This window comes from Gorilla gorilla, chromosome 20, assembly GCF_029281585.2.
Source record: "Gorilla gorilla gorilla isolate KB3781 chromosome 20, NHGRI_mGorGor1-v2.1_pri, whole genome shotgun sequence".
NCBI lineage: Eukaryota > Metazoa > Chordata > Mammalia > Primates > Hominidae > Gorilla > Gorilla gorilla.
Window position 1 is genome coordinate 52531183 of NC_073244.2, and position 20172 is coordinate 52551354.

Here is a 20172-nt window from a genome sequence, read left to right on the forward strand (position 1 = left end):
AGCTCAAGATCAGCTCCTCTTCCAGCCTCTTTCTGTCAATCCTGCCCGTGCCCCCTTCTTTGCATTTGTATCCCCTCCCCCAAGTCCGCTCCGATCCAATCCGGAGACTCGACTCTGCCCCCCGTACTCCAGACTAAATCCGTTCCTCGGCTCAGCTAAGCAGCTCTGCACGTCCCTTCCCACTTGCTGAGCCAATCGCTGGGCTCGGCCCCGCCCCTTTGGGTTTGGTCCTTCTCACGCCACCAATCCGCGCCTCTTGTCCCGCCCCCTGCTCGCGAGTCCGCCAATCCCGCCCTTCGGAAAGCGTCGCCTGGTATCCAGCTGCTGGAGCGGGTCGCGCCGGAGGGGGGCGGAGGCGGAAGTGGCGGTGCCGGGCCCGGGGAGTAGGAAGGAGCCGGGGCTGTAGCCGGAGTGGAGCGGCTGCCAGCCGAGGAGCAGGCGCGGCCGCGGCGCCATATTGCGGCCCTCAGCGGCCGCGACCGAGTCATGGCTGAGACCTACGGTGAGGGTGGTGGACGAAGCTGGGGTCCTGGGTCTGGGCCCAGGGAGGATGCGGCCTGTGGGAATGGGCGGGGCTTTGTAGATCAGGGGGCGGGGTCTGGTGTGATGGAGGCAGGAACTAAGTGGATGCTGGGAGGGGTTTAGTGGGTCTGAGGCTGAGCTTAATCGATTTAGGTGGAGCCTGAGGGTCTGGTGCGTGGGTTAAATAGATCTGGGGCGGGATTTGAGGGAGCTGGTCCTGAGGGGTTCAGGGAGGCCCTGAGGGAAGAGGTGGGCCTTAATGGATCTGGGCGGAGCCTAGTGAAGGGGCGGGGCTGACTGCATGAATGGCAGGAGTCGGGCTTATGGGCTAGAGGGAACACTGAATGGAAGCTCGGGACCCTGGGGCTCATCTGGCTGGAGAGAGCTCTGGAATGGGTTTGGGGATGGGCTGTCCTTGAGTTAGGGGCAGGACTTAGTGGCAAAGGGTGGGACTTACGCATGAGAATGGAGCCGGGTTCTGGGCAGAGGGAGGGAAGGAGAAGTCGGGAAGTGGAAAATCAGTAGGGATGCACCATAGGAGGTGGTGATTGGAGGCAGGGGAAGTGCAGGTTTAGGAGTCAGAGGGAGCCGCATTCATTCAACAAATATAGAAGAGAAGGGAGAAGAGTGCAAAGATCCTGAGGTGAGAACCAGCTTGTCATTTTCAGGGAATAGACTGAAGGTCAGGAGCTATAGTGGAGTGAATGAGTCAGAGGGTGGTAGGAGGTGAAGAGGAACAAGGGCTATATCGTAGTCCTTGTTTAAATAGCTTTCAAGAGACTTTAGCGACGAAATAGCTAAGATCTGGGACTCTGGAGCCCTTGGCCTAGGTTTGAATCTCACTTCTGCCCAGCTGTGTCACTTTGGGCAAGTCAGTTAACCTTTCTGGCCTGTTTCCTCATCCGGAAAATGGGAATAATTTTTAGTCTACCTCCCTCATAGAGTTTTCCTGAGGATGATGTGAGCTGTTGATGTGAGTAAAGACCTTTAGAACTGTTCCTGGCCCACAACAACACACAATTGACCCATGTAACAAACCTGCACATGTGGGCTGGGCGCGGTGGCTCATGCCTGTAATCCCAGCACTTTGGGAGGCTGAGGCGGGCGGATCACCTGAAGTCGGGAGTTTGAGACCAGCCTGACCAACATGGAGAAACCCCATCTCTACTTAAAATACAAAATTAGCTGAGTGTGGTGGCGCATGCCTGTAATCCCAGCTACTCAGGAGGCTGAGGCAGGAGAATTGCTTGAACCTGGGAGGTGGAGGTTGCGGTGAGCCGAGATCGCGCCATTGCACTCCAGCCTGGGCAACGAAAAGTGAAACTCTGTCTCAAAAAAACAAAAACAACGACAAAAAAACCCCTGCACATGTACCCCCTGAATTTAAAATAAAAGTTGAAAAAAAATATATAGAATGTGCCTGGCACATGGCAAGTACTACATAAGAGTTATCTGTTACTGTTACCTATTAGTTTGTTTCTGCCTATGTCTGTTTCTCTCCCTCTAACTGTGATGGTTAGAGAGAGAGATTGGATTGGAATCCATCTTTTTTCCCTGTATCTTTCTCTCCCTGTGGGTATCCCTGATTTTGGCTCCATCTGGTCAGACTTCCTCTTCAAATTCCTGGTGATTGGCAGTGCAGGAACTGGCAAATCATGTCTCCTTCATCAGTTCATTGAGAATAAGTGTGAGTTTCCCGCAGTGGTCCTGGGAACCCTGAGCTGTGTTTATGCGCAGGGTGTGGGCTGGTGGGCAGCGGGTGGGGAGGGCAGGGCTGGCCATAGGTACAAGTCCAGTGCTGGCTTTTTGGTCCTTGCTTTGTCGTATGTCCTTTACTAGGTTCTCCTTGACCTCAAGTCACTCCAGCAATGAGAATGGGTTTGTAGAGACTGAGAGGGCCTTGGAGGATGGGGGATCCTCTGAGCTGTCTCCTCTCTCCCTGTACTGCCCCTTCTGTTCCTCCTACTCCCAGTCAAACAGGACTCCAACCACACAATCGGCGTGGAGTTTGGATCCCGGGTGGTCAACGTGGGTGGGAAGACTGTGAAGCTACAGATTTGGGACACGGCTGGCCAGGAGCGGTTTCGGTAGGTGGGCTGGGCTCCCAAGGGTGATGGGGAGAGAGAGTGAGAAGGAAAGAGAGAGATGTGTGTGTAGAGTCACTTGGAGACACTGAGAGGGCAGACAAGGCAGACAGAGAGAGATGAGACACCGTAGTTAGCAGGTATATATAGCCAAGGAGAGAGGGAGTACTGGAGAGAGAAAGAGATGGTGGAAGAAAAAGAGGTAGGGGCCAGGCGCAATGGCTCATGCCGGTAGTCCCCGTGCTTTGGGAGGCCAAGGTGGGAAGATTGCCTGAGCCCAGGAGTTTGAGACCAGCCTGGGGAACATATTGAGACCCCATCTCAAAGAAAGAAAAAGAGATAGAGAAAAGTGGCTTGGGGGTGGGGAAAGGGATGGAGACTGAGAGACACTGAAACAGAAAGAGAAGGGGAAACTTGAGAGACGCACACTCAGGAAAAGAGCAAGAGAGACAGAGACTAAGAGAGTTGAAGAGAATGATAAGGGAGGTAAGGAGGCCTGGCACGGTGGCTTACACCTATAATCCCAGCACTGTGGGAGGCTGAGGCAGGTGGATCACTTGAAGTCAGGAGTTCAAGACCAGCCTGCCAACATGGTGAAACCGTGTCTCTACTAAAAAAAAAAAAAAAAAAAAAAATCAAAAAAAATTTAGCCAGGCTGTGGTGGTAGATGCTAGCTACTCGGGAGGCTGAGGCAGGAGAATTGCTTGAACCTGGGAGGCAGAAGTTGTAGTGAGTCAAGATCGCACCACTGCACCCCAGCCGGGGTGACAGAGCAAGACTCTGTCTCTGAATGAATAAATAAATAAATGGAGGCAGAAGTTGTAGTGAGTCAAGATCGCACCACTGCACCCCAGCCGGGGTGACAGAGCGAGACTCTGTCTCTGAATGAATAAATAAATAAATGAATGAATGAATGAATGAATGAATAAATAAATAAGTAAAGGGAGGTGAGGAGACACAGAGAAACAGAGGTCAGAGGCAGAGAGGGAGACAGGGTGAGTCAGACAGGTGTAGTTGGACGGTGAATGAATTAATGCACGAATTTATGGGAAGGCAAGGGTGAGCATGAGAGCCACAGAGATGGAACAGAAAGAGAGACAGTGAGAAATAGGGAACTGAAGACACACACGCCAAGGCAGGAGAACTGCTTGAGTCCAGGAGTTTGAGACCAGCCTGGGCAACATTGTGAAATCCCATCTTTCCAAAAGAGAGATGGAGAAATGGACGTGTTGTGGGAGAGAGAGAGAGAAATGCGTAGGGCTCAACACACTGTAGGTCTTCAGGAAATGCCTGCAGAGCAGAAAAGTTGATAGACACATAGAAACCTTAGGAGAGGCCGGGCGTGGTGGCTCATGCCTGTAATCCCAGCACTTCGGGAGGCCGAGGCGGGCGGATCACGAGGTCAGGAGATCGAGACCATCCTGGCTAACACGGTGAAACCCCGTCTCTACTAAAAATACAAAAAATTAGCTGGGCGTGGTGGCAGACGCTGGAAGTCCCAGCTACTTGGGAGGCTGAGGCAAGAGAATGGCATGAACCCGGAAGGCGGAGCTTGCAGTAAGCCAGATCGCGCCTGGGCGACCGAGCGAGGCTCCGTTTCAAAAAAAAAAAAAAAAAAAAAAACCTTAGGAGAGTCGGAGAAACAGAGAGCAGGGAGAGAAATAGAGGGAATTCAGTCCATGGAAAAGTGTGATCTATGGCAGCACCTAGTAGCTGCTGAGTTAATACTTGCGTATGGATTAACTGCCTGAGGTGCACAGAGCCCAAAGGCAGAGGGGCTGAAGGATAGACAGGTGTGTAGCATGGGCTAGGTTTACGGTGAGTGCTTAGTAAATGCTGTGCAATGATTGCATGAGTTCCAGAAGGACCCAGACTGGTGAGACAGAGAATGCAGAGTTGGCTACACTGGGAAGGAGCCTCCACCTGACACAGCAGGAGAAGGATAAGCAGATGTTGTATAGTGCTTGGGCAGGGCCAGGCAAAGGGGAGATTTGCTCAGAAAATGTTGAATGAATGAATGCACAAATGCATGGGAAGGCAAAGGTAAGCATGAGAGAGCCACAGAGATGAAACAAACAAATAAAAAAGACAGTGAGAAATAGGGAATTAAATAGGGCCAGGCACGGTGGCTCACGCCTGTAATCCCAGCACTTTGGGAGGCCTAGGCGGGCAGATCACTTGAGGTCAGGAGTTCAATACCACACTGGCCAACATGGCAAAACCCCATCTCTACTAAAAATACAAAAATTAGCCAGGCGTGGTGGTGCACGCCTGTAATCCCAGCTACTTGGGAGGCTGAGGCAGGAGAATCACTTGAATCCGGGGGGCAGAGGTTGCAGTGAGCCAAGATCACGCTACTGCACTTCAGCCTGGGCGACAGAGCAAAACTCCATCTCAATCAATCAGTCAATCAATCAATCAATAAAAGACATGTAGGGCCGGGCACAGTGGCTCACGCCTGTAATCCCAACACTTTGGGAGGCCAAGGTGGGCGGATCACTTGAGGTCAGGGGTTCGAGATGAGACTGGCCAACATGGCCAACCCCATCTCTACTAAAAATACAAAAATTAGCCTGATGTGGTGGCGTGCATCTGTAATCCTGGCTACTTGAGAGGCTGAGGTGGGAGAATCACTTGAACCCGGGAGGTGGAGGTTGCAGTGGTTGCAGTGAGCCGAGATCATGCCACTGCACCCCAGCCTGGGAGACAAGAGTGAGACTTCTACTCAAAAAAAAAAAAAAAGAAAAGAAAAAGGAAAAAGACACATAGGTTAAGGCAGGAGAATCACTTGAGCCCAGGAGTTGGAGACCAGCCTCGGCAACCTAGCAAAGCCCCATCTTTACAAAAAATATTAAGAAATTAGCCAGGTGTGGTGGTGCACACTTGTAGTCCCAGATACTCCATAGGCTGAGGTGGGAGGATCTCTCCCTTGGGATACTGAGCCTAGGAGGTCGAGGATGCAGTGAGCCAAGATCGTACCACTGCACTCCAGCCTGGGCTACAGAGCAAGACCGTCAAAAAAATAAAAAATAAGACACACGTGAAAGAGACACAGAGAGAAAAACAGACGAATGGAAAGATAGGGACACAGGGAGAGACAAAAACGGAGATTCATAAATAGAGACAGCTGGCCAGCTAAGTGAGATAGAAGCTGAGAGAGGCGAAGAGAGAGGGACTGCAAGGATACAAGAAGAGAGAGGAATTGCATGGTGACCCGACCAAGGCCAGGTTTTGGGGGATGGGCCAGCAGTGAAGGGGGGGCCTCCGAACCACCAGTCTCTCTCTGTAGAGGGGGGCATTCTCGGGGCAGACCCCAGCCTTGGGGGTGACTGGGTCCCCCTGGCCCCACAGGTCAGTGACGCGGAGTTATTACCGAGGGGCGGCTGGAGCCCTGCTGGTGTACGACATCACCAGGTGGGTGCCCGGGGTGGGTGGGGTAGGGCATGGGTGGTTCCTCTCCCGCACTGCCTCCCTCCCTTCTCCCTTCTCCACAGCCGGGAGACATACAACTCACTGGCTGCCTGGCTGACGGATGCTCGCACCCTAGCCAGCCCTAACATCGTGGTCATCCTCTGTGGCAACAAGAAGGACCTGGACCCTGAGCGGGAGGTCACTTTCCTGGAGGCCTCCCGCTTTGCCCAGGAGAATGGTGAGGGCTGTGTCGTGGACCAGGTGGTGGTGGGGTGGACAGTCCACAGGGACCATGGGTTTACTGGCTCTCAGTGGCTGTACCCAGCAGGGGAACGTGGAGGTTCAGAAGTCTGGGTTCAAATTTGAGTGTTGGCTGGGTGCAGTGGCTCACACCTGTAATCCCAGCAGTTTGGGAGGCCAGGGTGGGAGGACTGCTTGAGCCCAGGAGTTTGAGACCAGCCTGGACAACATAGTGAGATCCTATCTCTACAAAAAATTTTAAAAATTAGCTGGGTGTGGTGGCTCATGGCTGTAGTCCCAGCTACAGTGGAGGCTGAGGCAGGAGGATCACCTGAGCCTGAGAGTTTAAGACTGCAGTGAGCTGTGATCACGCCATTGTACTCCAGTCTGGGAGACAGAGCAAGACACTGTCTCCAAAAGCAACAACAACAACAACAACAACAACAACAAAACAACAACAAAACTAAGTGTTGCCGTCAGTGAGCTATGTGATTACACTGGTTCTCAGTTTCTTCATCTGGAAAGTGGGATCACAGTGTTTCTGCCCCACAGTGTGCTGTGATGATTAAGGGAGATTGTCTGTGGAAAGTCCTTAGCACCCGCCACAGAGGGGGTGCTAGATTAATGTTGGCCGCTAAAGTTTTGCCTACCGTCGGGAGGCCGCACAGGGTATTGGTTTTTTAAATTAATTATTTTATTTATTTTTTCCTCCTACTGCACCTTCCCGGGTATTGGTTTAATGTAGAGATTGCAACCCCAGATGGCCCTAGGTGAAAGGCATTTTTTTTTTTTTTTTCTGAGACGGAGTCTTGTTCTGTTGCCCAGGCTGGAGTAGAGTGGCGCAATCTCGGCTCACTGCAACTTCTGCCTCCCCGGTTCAAGTGATTCTTCTGCCTCAGCCTCTCGAGTAGCTGGGACTACAGGTGCGCACCACAATGCCTGGCTGATTTTTATATTTTTAGTAGAGACGGGGTTTCACCATATTGGCCAGGCTGATCTCGAACTCCTGACCTTGTGATCCGACTGCCTCGGCCTCCCAAAGTACTGGGATTACAGGCGTGAGACTCTGCGCCCGGCGAAAGGCACATTTTTGAATACAGGAGATGGGATGGGGTAGATCCTTGAGTAACAGGTACTGGTGTTAAGGGGAGTGCAGCATACTGACAACCCACACCAAAAGGTTTGCAAGGGCCAACCACAATGGCTCACACCTGTAATCCCAGCATTTTGGGAGGCCAAGGTAGGAGCATCACTTGAGATCAGGAGTTTTAGACCAGCCTGTGTAACAGAGTGAGACCCTGCCTCTACAAAAAAAAAAAAAAAAAAAAAACCCTGGGTGTGGTGGTATGTGCCTGTGGTCTGGGGTACTCAGGAGGTTGAGGCAGGAGGATCACTTGTGCCCAGAAGTTCGAGGCTGCAGTGATCTGCAATCACACCACTGCACTCCAGCCTAGGGGACAGAGAGAGACTTTGTCTCAAAGAAAAAAACAAAGAAAAAAGGTTTGCAAGTATAAACTCATTTGAAAACATTGTGTTGGCCAAACCACCCACATCTGGTGGCTGGAGATCTGCCTGTGTTCCCCTGTTTTGCAACCTCCAGGTTTAAAGGAGGTTTTGCCATCAGAGAGGTGTGGGTGTGAATTCAGCTCTGATTTTCTGACTGTGGGGCCTTGTCATGCTGCTGATGGGTAGACTCTGGTTGGCCTGTTCCTGTCCTAGATTGTGCTAGAGACACAGTGTTGGAGACAGCCCTAGGCCCAACCTTCATGGAGCTCACAGTTCAGTGGGTGAGGGTGGAAGGACAGACCCACTTCCAGACAGTGACACCTCAGAAAGGTCAGGGCTTGATGGCGAAGCACCAGGAGACGGGTCAGAGCCAGCAGGGGAGAGCCCCAGAGGGGTGAGGGCCAGTACTGGGGGGGCAGGCAGAGGGATCGGGGTGGGATGGAGAACACAGGCAGAGGGGTCAGGGCTGGGATAGGGCAGGCAGAGGCAGAGGGGTCAGTTGGGATGAGGGGACACAGGCAGAGGAGTTACATGGGATGGGGGGCATGGGCAGAGGGGTTGGGGTGGGATGGGGGGCCCAGGTAGAGGGGTCAAGGCCAAGTTTGGGAGGCACAGGCAGAGCGGTTACATGGGATGGGGGAGCATGGGCAGAGGGCTCGGGTGGAATGGGGCAGGCCTAGGCAGAAGGGTCAGGGGTGGAATGGGGCAGGTCCAGGCAGAAGGGTCAGGAATGGAATGGCGCAGGCCCAGGCAGAAGGGTCAGGGGTGGGATGGGGACCCAGGCAGAGGGTTGGGGCCAGGATGAGGAAGCACAAGCAGAGGGGTCAGGGCCAGGATAGGGGGCCACAAGAAGCTGTGGGAGCCCTAAGTCGGTACCTGACTCAGCCCAGGAAGTGAGGGAGGACTTCTTGGAGGAGGAGCTGTGTGAGCTGAGCTCTGAAGGAAGAGCTGGGTGGGCATATCGGGAAGCGGACATTAGTGGCAGGGAAATGGCATGCGCAGAGGCCTGAGGTGAGGGTAAGGGGTGATGGAACATTGGAGGAACAGGATGAGAGTCAGCGGGTGAGAGCTCAGTGGAGGGTGGGGACTAACTGGGGCCCTGACCTCAGAGTGTGTGCCCCTGCAGAGCTGATGTTCCTGGAGACCAGCGCTCTCACAGGCGAGAACGTGGAGGAGGCGTTCCTCAAGTGTGCCCGCACTATCCTCAACAAGATTGACTCAGGTGAGGCCCCGACCGGCCCGAGTGGGAGCGAAGGGCAGGCCCGGGGGTCTCCAGGCAACCAGTGCTGACCTCTCCCCTTCCCCACAGGCGAGCTAGACCCGGAGAGGATGGGCTCTGGCATTCAGTACGGGGATGCGTCCCTCCGCCAGCTTCGGCAGCCTCGGAGCGCCCAGGCTGTGGCCCCTCAGCCGTGTGGCTGCTGAGCTCTGTGGAGCCAGGTGGGACACTGGGGGCTCAGGGAGGCAGGGTGGTCTCTTGGGAATGGGGGAGATGGTGTGGGAGATAGACACTGAACATGTGATGACAAGAGAAACAGAGTGAGAGAAAGATGCAAAAACACACAAGCTAAAGGAGGCATCTGGCTGGGCGCAGTGGCTCACGCCTGTAATCTCAGCACTTTGGGAGTCCGAGGCAGGCGGAGGCAGTTCATTGGGTGGGGGTGGGGAGACAGACCCACTTCCAGACAGTGACAGCTCAGAAAGGTCAGGGCCAGGCCGGGCTCGGTGGCTCATGCCTGTAATCCCTGTACTTTGGAAGGCCGAGGCGGGCGGATCACCTGAGGTCAGGAGTTCGAGACCAGCCTGGCCAACGTGGTGAAGCCCCCTCTCTACTAAACATACAAAAATTAGCCAGGCATGGTGGCAGGTGCCTGTAATCCCAGCTACTCGGGAAGTTGAGGCAGGAAAATCACTTGAACCTGGGAGGTGGAGGTTGCAGTGAGCTGAGATCACACCATTGCTCTCCAGCCTGGGTGACAAGAGCAAGACTTTGTCTCAAAAAAAAAAAAAGAAAGAAAGGTCAGGACCAGATGGGGAAGCACTGGGGGAGAGGGGTCAGAGCCAGCAGGGGAGAGGCCCAGGGGGGTCAGGGCCAGGGTCGGGGCACAGGCAGAGGGATCGGGGTGGGATAGGGCAGGCAGAGGCAGAGGGGTCAGGGTGGGATGAGGGGACACAGGCAGAGGGGTTGCATGTGATGGGGGGTATACATAAGGTCAGGAGTTCTAGACCAGCCTGGCCAATGCGGTGAAACCCCTCCTCTACTAAAAATACAAAAATTAGCCAGGCATGGTGGTACATGCCTATAGTCCCAGCTACTTGGGAGACTGAGGCAGGAGAATCACTTGAACCCAGGAAGCTGAGGGTGCAGTGAGCCAAGATTGAGCCACTGCATTCCAGCCTGGGCGACAGAGCAAGACTCTGTCTCAAAAAAAAAAAAAAAAAAGGAGACATCTGCCGGTCCACAGGGAATCCACCTGCAGCCCCAGGCCAGCTTCCTGCCCTAGACCTTGACCCTCCCATTCATAGTTCTCCAGCGATTTATTGAGCGCCTGCTGTGTGCCAGGCCCTGCTCAAGGCACTGGGGATATGGCAGGGAGTACAACAGACTCCCATCCTCATGGTGCTGACATTCTCTTTGGGGGAGACAGGTGATAAACAAGAGACGTAAGTCGGCTGGGCATAGTGGCTCACACCTGTAATCCCAGCACTTTGGCAGGGTGAGATGGGAAGATCACTTTGAGACCAGGCTGGGCAACAAAGCGACCTTATCTCCACAAAAAGTTTTTTAAAATTAGCGAGGCGTGGTGGTGTGCACCTGGAGTCCCAGCTACTTGGGAGGCTGAGGTGGGAGGATGGCTTGAGCCCAGGTGTTCGAGGCTGCAGTGAGCTGTGACCATGCGTCACTGCACTCCAGCCTGGGTGACAGAGCGAGACTCTAAAAAAAAAAAAAAAAAAAAAGTAAAGTATGTAGTAGTGAGGGAGGTAAGAACTATGGGGAAAAATAAAACAGGCACAGATGGGTGGATAGGGTGGAGGAGTGTACTTTTTTTTTTCTTTGAGACGGGGTATTGCTCTGTCACCCAGGATGGAGTGCTGTGGCGTGATCTCGGCTCACTGAAACCTCCGCCTCCTGGGTTCAAGTGATTCTCCTGCCTCAGCCTCCCGAGTAGCTGAGATTACAGGTGACTACCACCATGCCTGGCTAATTTTTTAAATTTTTATAGAGACAGGGTTTCTTTTTTTCTTTTTTCTTTTTTTTTTTTTTGAGACGGAGTCTTGCTCTGTTGCCCAGGCTAGAGTGCAGTGGCACGATCTTGGTTCACTGCAACTTCTGCCTCCTGAGTTCAAGTTGCCTCAGCCTCCTGAGTAGCTGGAACTACAGGCGCCCGCCATCACGCCTGGCTAATTTTTATGTATTTAGTAGAGATGGGGTTTCACCATATTGGCCAGGCTGGTCTCGATCTCTTGACCTTGTGATCTGCCCGCCTCGGCCTCTCAAAGTGCTGGGATTACAGTGTGAGCCACTGCACCTGGCCGAGACAGGGTTTCATCATGTTGGCCAGGCTGGTCTCAAACTCCTGACCTCAAGTGATCCACCCACTCTCAGCCTACTAAAATGTTGAGATTACAGGCGTGAGCCACTGCGCCCAGCCAAGAATGTACTTTTTTTTTTTCTGAGATGGAGTTTCACTCTTGTTGCCGAGGCTGGAGTGCAATGGCGCGATCTCGGCTCACCGCAACCTCTGCCTCCCGGGTTCAAGCAATTCTCCTGCCTCATTCTCCTGAGTAGCTGGGATTACAGGCATGTGCCACCATGCCCAGCTAATTTTGTATTTTTAGTAGAGACGGGGTTTCTCCGTGTTGGTCAGGCTGGTCTGGAACTCCCTACCTCAGGTGATCTGCCTGCCTCGGCCTCCCAAAGTGCTGGGATTACAGGCGGGAGCCACCGCGCCCAGCCCTTTTTTTTTTTTTGAGACAGAGTCTCACTCTGTCGCCATGCTAGAGTGCAGTGGCATGATCTCAGCTCACTGCAACCTCTGCCTCCTGGATTCAAGCAATTCTTCTGCCTCAGTCTCCCGAGTAGCTGGGACTATAGGTGCGTGCCACCATGCCCAGCTAATTTTTGTATTTTTAGTAGAGACGTTTCACCATGTTGGCCAGGTTGGTCTCGATCTCTTGACCTCGTGATCCGCCCACCTCAGCCTCCCAAAGTGCTGGGATTACAGGCATCAGCCACCGCACCTGGCCAAGAGTGTACATTTAAACAAGATGATGAGGGAAGCCTCGCTGAGAAGATGACATTTGAGTGAAGGAAGGGAGATAGGGAGGCCTGTGGGGATCTGGGGCAAGAGCACTGCCGGAGAGCACAGCAATGCTTCTAGCGAGGGGTATGCCTGGTGTCGGTGAGGGTGACCGAAGCAGCCAGTGTGGGCATCATGGAGGACCTGTGTGTGTTTTGTGGGTACAGCATGAGATGGGGTCAGGGGTTGGAGGAAGCAGATCAGGTAGGGCCTGTGGGCCCTGGGGAGGCCTCTGGCTTATACCCTGTGTGGGAGCCACAGGAGGCTTCTGAACAGAGGAAGGACAGGATCAGATTCAGGGGTGCAGAGAGTTCCTCTGGCTGCATAAAGGGAAGGGGCTGTGAGGGACAGAGGAGGTCACCAGGACACCAGAGAGGAAGCTGCTGCAAAGTCCAGGGGAGATGGTGGAGGACAGGACAAGGGGGCGGGAAGAGGAGTGGCTGAGAAGGGAATAGGGTTCATGTCCTCCTTAGACTCTCTGTCTTCCAGTCTTGGCCTCTCTCTTTTTTTTTTTTTTTGGTTCCTGTCTTTTTATTTTGAGACAGAGTCTCTCGCTCTGTCACCCAGGCTGGAGTGCAGTGGCGCGATCTCGGCTCACTGCAAGCTCCGCCTCCTGGGTTCACGCCATTCTCCTGCCTCAGCCTCCTGAGTAGCTGGGACTACAGGCACCCGTCACCACGCCCGGCTAATTTTTTGTATTTTTTTTAGTAGAGACGGGGTTTCACGGTGTTAGCCAGAATGGGCTCGATCTCCTGACCTTGTGATCCTCCCACCTTGGCCTCCCAAAGTGCTGGGATTACAGGCGTGAGCCTTTTTTTTTTTTTATTTTTTTATTTTAGAGAGAATCTCACTCTGGTCACTCTGTCACCCAGGCTAGAGTGCAGTGGCGCCATCTTGGCTCACTGCGACCTCCTCCTCCCGGGTTCAAGTGATTCTCCTGCCTCAGCCTCCCAAGTAGCTGGGATTACAGGCATGTACCGCCACAACCAGCTAATTTTTGTATTTTTTTTTTTTTTTTGGAGATGGAGTCTCGCTCTGTTGCCCAGGCTGGAGTGCAGTGGTCCAGTCTCGGCTCACTGCAACCTCCGCCTCCTGGGTTCAAGTGATTCTTCTGCCTCAGCCTCCCGAGTAGCTGGGACTACAGGTGCGTGCCACCACGTCTGGCTAATTTTTTGTATTTTTAGTAGAGACGGGGTTTCACCATGTTAGCCAGGATGGTCTCGATCTCCTGACCTCGTGATCCACCTGCCTCGGCCTCCCAAAGTGCTGGGATTACAGGCATGAGACATTGCGCCCGGCCAATTTTTGTATTTTTAATACAGACAGGGTTTTGCCATGCTCGTGAGGCTGGTCTCGAACTCCTGACTTCAGGTGATTCACCTGCCTTGGCCTCCCAAAGTGCTGGGATTACAGGCCTGAGCCACTGTGCCCGGCCAATCCTGTCTCCTTTTGATGCAGCCACTGGGTCTTTCTAACACACATATCTGCTCCTGTCGCTCCCTTTTTCAAAACCATCCATGCCTCTCAGGGCCCCAGGACACAGCTGAACTCCTCAGCCTGGTGTTTGACCCTCTGCAGGGACTGGCCCCTGCCAGCCCAGCCTCACCAGCCTCAGCCACTTGTCGGTCTCCCTACCTCTCAGGCCACTCCAGCCACACTGAAGTTCTTCCCATTCCTCTGGGCCCTTGCTCATGCTGGGCCTCTGCTTGGAACATTCCTACCGTCTTTTCCCTGGCAACCTCCTTCCTTCCTCCAGGCAGCACTACTTGTTCCTCCAGGCTTGGTCCAAACTTTTGTTTTTTTTGAGATAGAGTCTCACTCTGTCACTCAGGCTGGAGTGCAGTGGCGCGATTTCGGCTCACCGCAACCTCCGCTTCCAGGTTCAAGCAGTTCTGGTGCCCCAGCCTCCTGAGTAGCTGGGACTATGGGCATGGGCCACCAACGCCTGGCAAAGTTTTTATATTTTTAGTAGAGACAGGGTTTCACCATGTTGGCCAGCTGCTCACAAACTCCTGGCCTCAAGTGATCCACCCACCTCAGCATCCAAAGTGCTGGAATTATAGGCATGAGCCACTGCACCCGGCCCCAGACTTCTTGACAGGCTTTCAAAACCCTGCAGGATTTGGTCCCGTCCCTCCTTCTCTGGGGGATGTGTGTGTCTTGCCAGTTCTCCCTTCTGTACTTCATGCTAAATCCCCTCCCAGCCCTTGGCAGCTCCAGGGCGGGACAGGTGGGGAACAAGTGGTTAGACCTTGGATCTACTTGGAAGGCAGAGCCAACATGATTTCCTGATGGAATGGATGTGTAATCTGAAAGAGGGAGAGGAATCAAGGATGATGTCTTCGGACAGTGCTCTCTTGTCTTTCCAGGACTTTGCACCTGCTGTGCCTGAGCCTAAGTTTGCTCATCTGTAAAATGAGGCTAATAATAGCACCTGCTTCTATAGGTGTTGAGAAGAAGAAATACATTAATTCATGAAAGTGCTCAGAATGGGGCCTGATGGTCAAGACTTGATCGATGAGGGCTGTTTTTAAAGTTTTCTTCTTATTCATCTTTGGGCTGAGCTCAAATGAATGGGTGTGTCTTCTTCACCTCAGGGCTTAGCAGAGACTCTGTCCTAGAGAGTTTGTCCTCAGTAGGTGAAATGTAACAAGGCAAGGCAAGGCTTTTTCACACTTTGCTGACTGCAATCTACAGGAGGAAATATATTTTATGTGTTAATCAAGGACTGACTGTAGCAGATCCCACCCACATATAAAACTCAAACACACATTTTCCTACCACCAGTATTCTTTCGTTTCTTGGCACTAAAATGAAAGTCACATAACATACATTTACGTGACTTTTCAAAGTGTACAATTCAGTGGCATTCAGTACATTCACAGGGTTGTGCAATCACCACTTCTGTGTTGTTCCAGAATGTTTTCTTTTTTTTTCTTTTCTTTTTTTTGGAGACAGAGTCTCGCTCTGTTACCCAGGCTGGAGTGCAGTGGTGCGATCTTGGCTCATTGCAAGCTCCACTTCCAGGGTTCAAGCAATTCTCCTGCCTCAACCTCTGGAGTAGCTGGAATTACAGGCATGCACCACCACACCCTGCTAATTTTCGTATTTTTAGTGGAAACGGCATTTGACCTTTGACCGTGACCAGGCTGGCTTGAACTCCTGACCTCAGGTGATCCACCCACCTCGGTCTCCCAAAGTGCTGGGATTACAGGCGTGAGCCACCGCGCCCAGCCTCAGAACGTTTTCATTACTCTAAGAGGTACCATACTTATACTGCTTTGTACCTTATACCTTTGTACCCATATTTATTAAGCAGTCACTCTCCATTTCCCCCAACCCCTAGCAACCACCAATTTGTTTTCTGTCTCTTTTGGCCAATATAATATTCTTCTCCTTTTCCTTTTTTTTTTTGAGAAGGGTCTCACTTTGTCACCCAGGCTGGAGTGCAGTGGCACCATCTCAGCTCACTGCAGCCTTGACCTCCTGGGCTCAAGTGTTTCTCCCACCTCAGCCCCCCAAGTAACTGGGACTACTGGTGTGCACCACCACGCCCAGCTAATTTTTATATTTTTATTTTTTGAAGAGATGGGGTTTCACCATGTTGCTCAGGCTGGTCTCGAACTCCTGAGCTCAAGTGATCCACCCACCTCAGCCTCCCAAAGTGCTGGAATTACAGGTGGAAGCCACCATGCCTGGCCTCTTTTCCTTTTTTCTTTTCTTTTCTTTTTTCTGTTTTTTTTTTTTTAGATATGGTCTCACTATGTTAGCCGGGTTGGTCTTAAACTCCTGGCCTTGCCGGGTGCAGTGGCTCACGCCTGTAATCCCACCACTTTGGGAGGCTGAGGCGGGCAGATCACGAGGTCAGGAGTTTGAGACCAGGGTGACCAACATGGTAAAACCCCACCTCTACTAAAAATACAAAAATTAGCCAGGCGTGGTGGTGTGCTCCTGTAATCCCAGCTACTCAGGGGGCTGAGGCAGAGGAATAGCTTGATCCCTGGAATCGGAGGTTTTAGTGAGCCGAGATCGCACCACTGCACTCCAGCCTGGGCGACAGAGCTAGACTCCGTCTCACAAAAACAAAAACAAACAAAACCAAACCAAAACAAAACAAAAAAACTCCTGGCCTCAAGCAATCCTCTACTTCAGCCTCCCAAAGTGCTAAGATTACAGGCATGAGCCACCGAGCCCAGCCAACCAATATAATATATCTTTTTAAATTATTATTATCATTTTTTGAGATGGAGTTTCGCTCATGTTGCCCAAGCTGGAGTGCAATGGCGTGATCTCGGCTCACTGAAATCTCCGCCTCTCAAGTTCAAGCGATTCTCTTGCCTCAGCCTCCCTAGTAGCTGGGATTACAGGCGCCCACCACCACGCCCAGCTAATTTCTTTGTATTTTTAGTAGAGACGGGGTTTCAATATGTTGGCCAGGCTGGTCTCAAACTCCTGACCTCAGGTGATCCGCCTGCATCAGCCTCCCAAAGTGTTGGGATTATAGGCATGAGCCACTGCGCCTGGCCTATTTACAAAATTTTTTTTTTTAAATAATGTTTTAATTTTGTAGAGACGGTGTCTATGTTGCCCAGGCTGGTCTTGAACTCCTGGGCCCAAGTGATCCTCTCTTGCCCTTGCCTCCCAAAGTCCTAGGATTATAGGCGTGAGCCACTGTGCCCGCCCAACCAGTAGAATATTCTTATTATATATGATGCACTCTGGTATTTGCCGTTCTGTGCTATTCTGTTTGAATTTAAAAATTGGTCAAGGCCCACCAAACTGATTTCCCCACCAAGGCAGTGACACACATTAGAATGACCTGGAGAATTTTAAAAGATACTGATGCCTAGGCCTCACTCTAGAGACTCTGAAGTGGTTTCAGGACTTTTTCTTAATTAAAAGATAAATAGAGATGAGGTCTCACTGTATTGCCCAGGCTGGTCTCAAACTCCTGGCCTCAAACGATTTCTCACGCCTTGGCCTCCCAAAGTGCTGGGATTAAAGATGTGTGCCAGGCCGGGCATGGTGGCTCACGCCTGTGATCCCAGCACTTTGGGGGGCTGAGGCGGGCGGATCACAAGGTCAGGAGATGAAGACCATCCTGGCTTGATCTGTAGATCAAGTGAAACCCCGTCTCTACTAAAAATACAAAAAAAAAAAAAAAATTAGCCAGGCGTGGTGGCAAGTGCCCGTAGTCCCAGCTACTCAGGAGGCTGAGGCAGGAGAATGGCGTGAACCCAGGAGGCGGAGCTTGCAGTGAGCCTAGATCGCGCCACTGCACTCCAGCCCAGGCAATAGAGCGAGGCTCCATCTCCAAAAAAAAAAAAAGATGTGAGCCAGCCAGTTTCAGGATTTCTGGAAGCTCCTAGGTAATGCTATATACAACCAAAGTGAGAACCACTAACCTAACGTTGTCTCCCCAGCTTGGGGAACAGTGAAATGAGACTTAGAGCCAGGGTGATCCAGGAACATAGAGGGACACAGAAAGATACAAAGGCAGGTTCATTTTATTTATTTATTTATTTATTTATTTAATTTTTTTGAGATGGAATGTCCCTCTGTCGCCTGGGCTGGAGTGCAGTGGTGTGATCTTGGCTCACTGCAACCTCCGCCTCCTGGGTTCAAGTGATTGTCCTGCCTCAGCCTCCCAAGTAGCTGGGACTACAGGCACCTGCCACCACGCCTGGCTAATTTTTGTATTTTTAGTAGAGACGGGGTTTCACCATTGGCCAGGGTGGTCTTGAACTCCTGACCTTGTGATCTGCCTGTCTTGGCCTCCCAAAGTGCTGGGATTACAGGCGTGAGCCACCGTGCCTGGCCGATTTATTTATTTATTTATTTATTTATTTATTTATTTATTTATTTATTTATTTATTTTGAGATGGAGTTTCGCTCTTGTTGCCCAGGTTGGAGTGCAATAGTGCGATGTCAGCCCACCGTAACTTCTGCCTCCTGGGTTTAAGCGATTCTCCTGCCTCAGCCTACTGAGTAGCTGGGATTACAGGCATGTGCCACTACACCTGGCTAATTTTGTATTTTTAGTGGAGATGAGGTTTCTCCATGTTGGTCAGGCTGGTCTGGAACTCCCGACTTCAGGTGATCTGCCCGCCTCGGCCTCCCAAAGTGCTGGGATTACAGGCATGAGCCACTGCGCCCGGCCTATTTATTTTTTTGAGACAGTCTCACTCTGTTGCCTAGGCTGGAGTGCAGTGGCACAATCTTGGCTCACTGCAATCTCCACCTCTCAGGCTCAAGCGATGTTCCCACCTCAGCCCCCCAGGTAGCTGGGACTACTGGTGCATGCCACTACGCCTGGCTAATGTTTGTATGTTTTTGTAGAGACGGGGTTTCGTGGTGTTGCCTAAGCTGGTCTCAAACTCCTGGGCTCAAGCATTCCTCCTGCCTTGGCTTCCCACAGTGCTGGGATTACAGGCGTGAGCCACTGCGTCCATCCAGATTCATGATATTTAGATGTTGAAATGTGGCTTTACAGACTCAGACAGCTCTCTGAGGCAAACAAAGAGGGAGATGCAGGTACCCTCAGCACAAGCCCCAAATTACCTGCAGGGGAGAGGCGGAAAATCAGACAATGTAGAAACCGGGAGAAGAAAGGTATGGACAGACCGATGCAGATAGAAGGGGAAGGAAATACCTGGAAATGAGATAGAGACCGGCTGGACAGACCCTGGGGACCCTGCAGGTCACCACACCCTTCTCTTTCAGCTCACCTGTTCTCCAGGACCAGCCCTGCCCTTCCAGCTGGGGCCCAGGCCCAGGCTCCGAGAGGCCGTGTCCTAACCTGCCCTGGCCCCGGAGAAGCTACGTTGCCACCTGTCCCCCTTCCCTGGCCTGGTGGGGCCTGGCTTTGGGGCAAGACTGAGCCACGGGGGAAGGGGGATCCCGTACCTGCTGCTGCTTCCTCTGTCTTGGCTAATGTCTGTCCCCCTGAACCCCTAACCATACCCCAAGAGCTCCCAAAGCCTGAGACCAGGGTCATTTGTCCCCAACTCCCCATCTGGCCCTGCTGTTGCTAGTACCTGTTATTTATTACCTGGAGGCCTGTCCAGCACCCACCCTACCCCCATAAAGCATTGTTTACACCTGTGTCTTGGCCTCCATTATTCTGAGATGGCAGGGAGATGGAAGAAGTCCCTGATGGAAGAATCATGTGTCACGGTGTTTGGGGGCCTTGGTTCTGTTTTTTTGTTGTTGTTGTTGAGATGGAGTTTCCTTCTTGTTGCCCAGGCTGGAGTGCAATGGCGTGATCTTGGCTCACCACAACCTCCACCTCCCGGGTTCAAGCTATTCTCCTGCCTCAGCCTCCCGAGTAGCTGGGATTACAGGCATATGCCACCACACTTGGCTAATTTTGTATTTTTAGTAGAGATGGAGTTTCTCCATGTTGGGCAGGTTGGTCTCGAACTCCCAACCTCAGGTGATTCGCCGGCGCTGGCCTCCCAAAGTGCTGGAATTACAGGTGTGAGCCGCCGGGCCTGGCCTTGGGGGCCTTGTTTCCTGATTGGACATGGTGTGGGGTATACCAAGCATGATGACTCAGGTGCCTGTTGCGGAGGGAGGGAGTTTGTTACTGTGTGGACAGTTTGTGACAATCTGTGTTCTAAGCTCACGTGTGTAAACACGCTGATGTCCCTGTGTTTGTGACGTGTACATGTTTCCAGTACCTGCATATGGGATGATGTCTATAGGAATGTGTGCTGGTTGTGTGTGATGCTGACAGCCGTAACTGCTCTGTGGCCTTGGTCATTGTATTGGTGAGGCTGGTATTGTTTGGGACATCAAGGCCAGGGGATGGGAATTTGGACCTATAGGTGGGCCTCCGGTGTGTGCATGTCTGATGCCTGAGAGTCAGAGGCAGTGACTCACTACTGCGTGTGTGCCTGTGCATGTGTACCCCGAGGTCTGTGTGTGTTTTGGTGTGAATTTGGCTCCTTTTAAACACCCATGTGTGGCCAGGCGTGGTGGCTCATGCCTGTAATCCAAGGCAGATGGATCACTTGAGCCCAGGAGTTGGAGACTATAGCCTGGGCAACACAGAGAGACCCTATCTACAAAAATAAAAAACAGAAAAAGTTAGCCACGTGTCGTGG

The 20172-nt window shown here is 52.2% G+C and overlaps 1 protein-coding gene across 4 annotated transcripts; it reads left to right on the forward strand.

The window, feature by feature from the left end:
- The first annotated feature begins 316 nt into the window (after positions 1–316).
- Positions 317–19169, forward strand: RAB4B (RAB4B, member RAS oncogene family). Of its 4 annotated transcripts, XM_031004535.3 has the most exons (8): positions 317–502; positions 2129–2209; positions 2495–2609; positions 5958–6020; positions 6101–6255; positions 8890–8985; positions 9073–9203; positions 18788–19169. In XM_031004535.3, the coding sequence occupies exons 1-7, from the start codon at positions 487–489 to the stop codon at positions 9186–9188; spliced, it is 642 nt and encodes a 213-aa protein (XP_030860395.1). In that variant the 5' UTR covers positions 317–486; the 3' UTR covers positions 9189–9203; positions 18788–19169. The 4 variants fall into 4 exon arrangements, with proteins under 4 accessions (XP_030860395.1, XP_063557429.1, XP_030860396.1 ...); XM_063701359.1 differs by lacking the exons at positions 9073–9203; positions 18788–19169 and adding an exon at positions 7083–7180 and having other exon boundaries at positions 323–502; XM_031004536.3 differs by lacking the exon at positions 5958–6020 and having other exon boundaries at positions 327–502.
- The last annotated feature ends 1003 nt before the right edge of the window (positions 19170–20172 follow it).

Coding starts and splice junctions, on each gene's coding strand:
- RAB4B (XM_031004534.3), top strand. CDS start 2,008: ATGTCTGTTTCTCTCCCTCTAACTGTGATGGTTAGAGAGAGAGATTGG. Junction 2,610..5,957: donor GCTGGCCAGGAGCGGTTTCG/GTAGGTGGGCTG, acceptor CTGGCCCCACAG/GTCAGTGACGCGGAGTTATT. Junction 6,021..6,100: donor CTGGTGTACGACATCACCAG/GTGGGTGCCCGG, acceptor CCTTCTCCACAG/CCGGGAGACATACAACTCAC.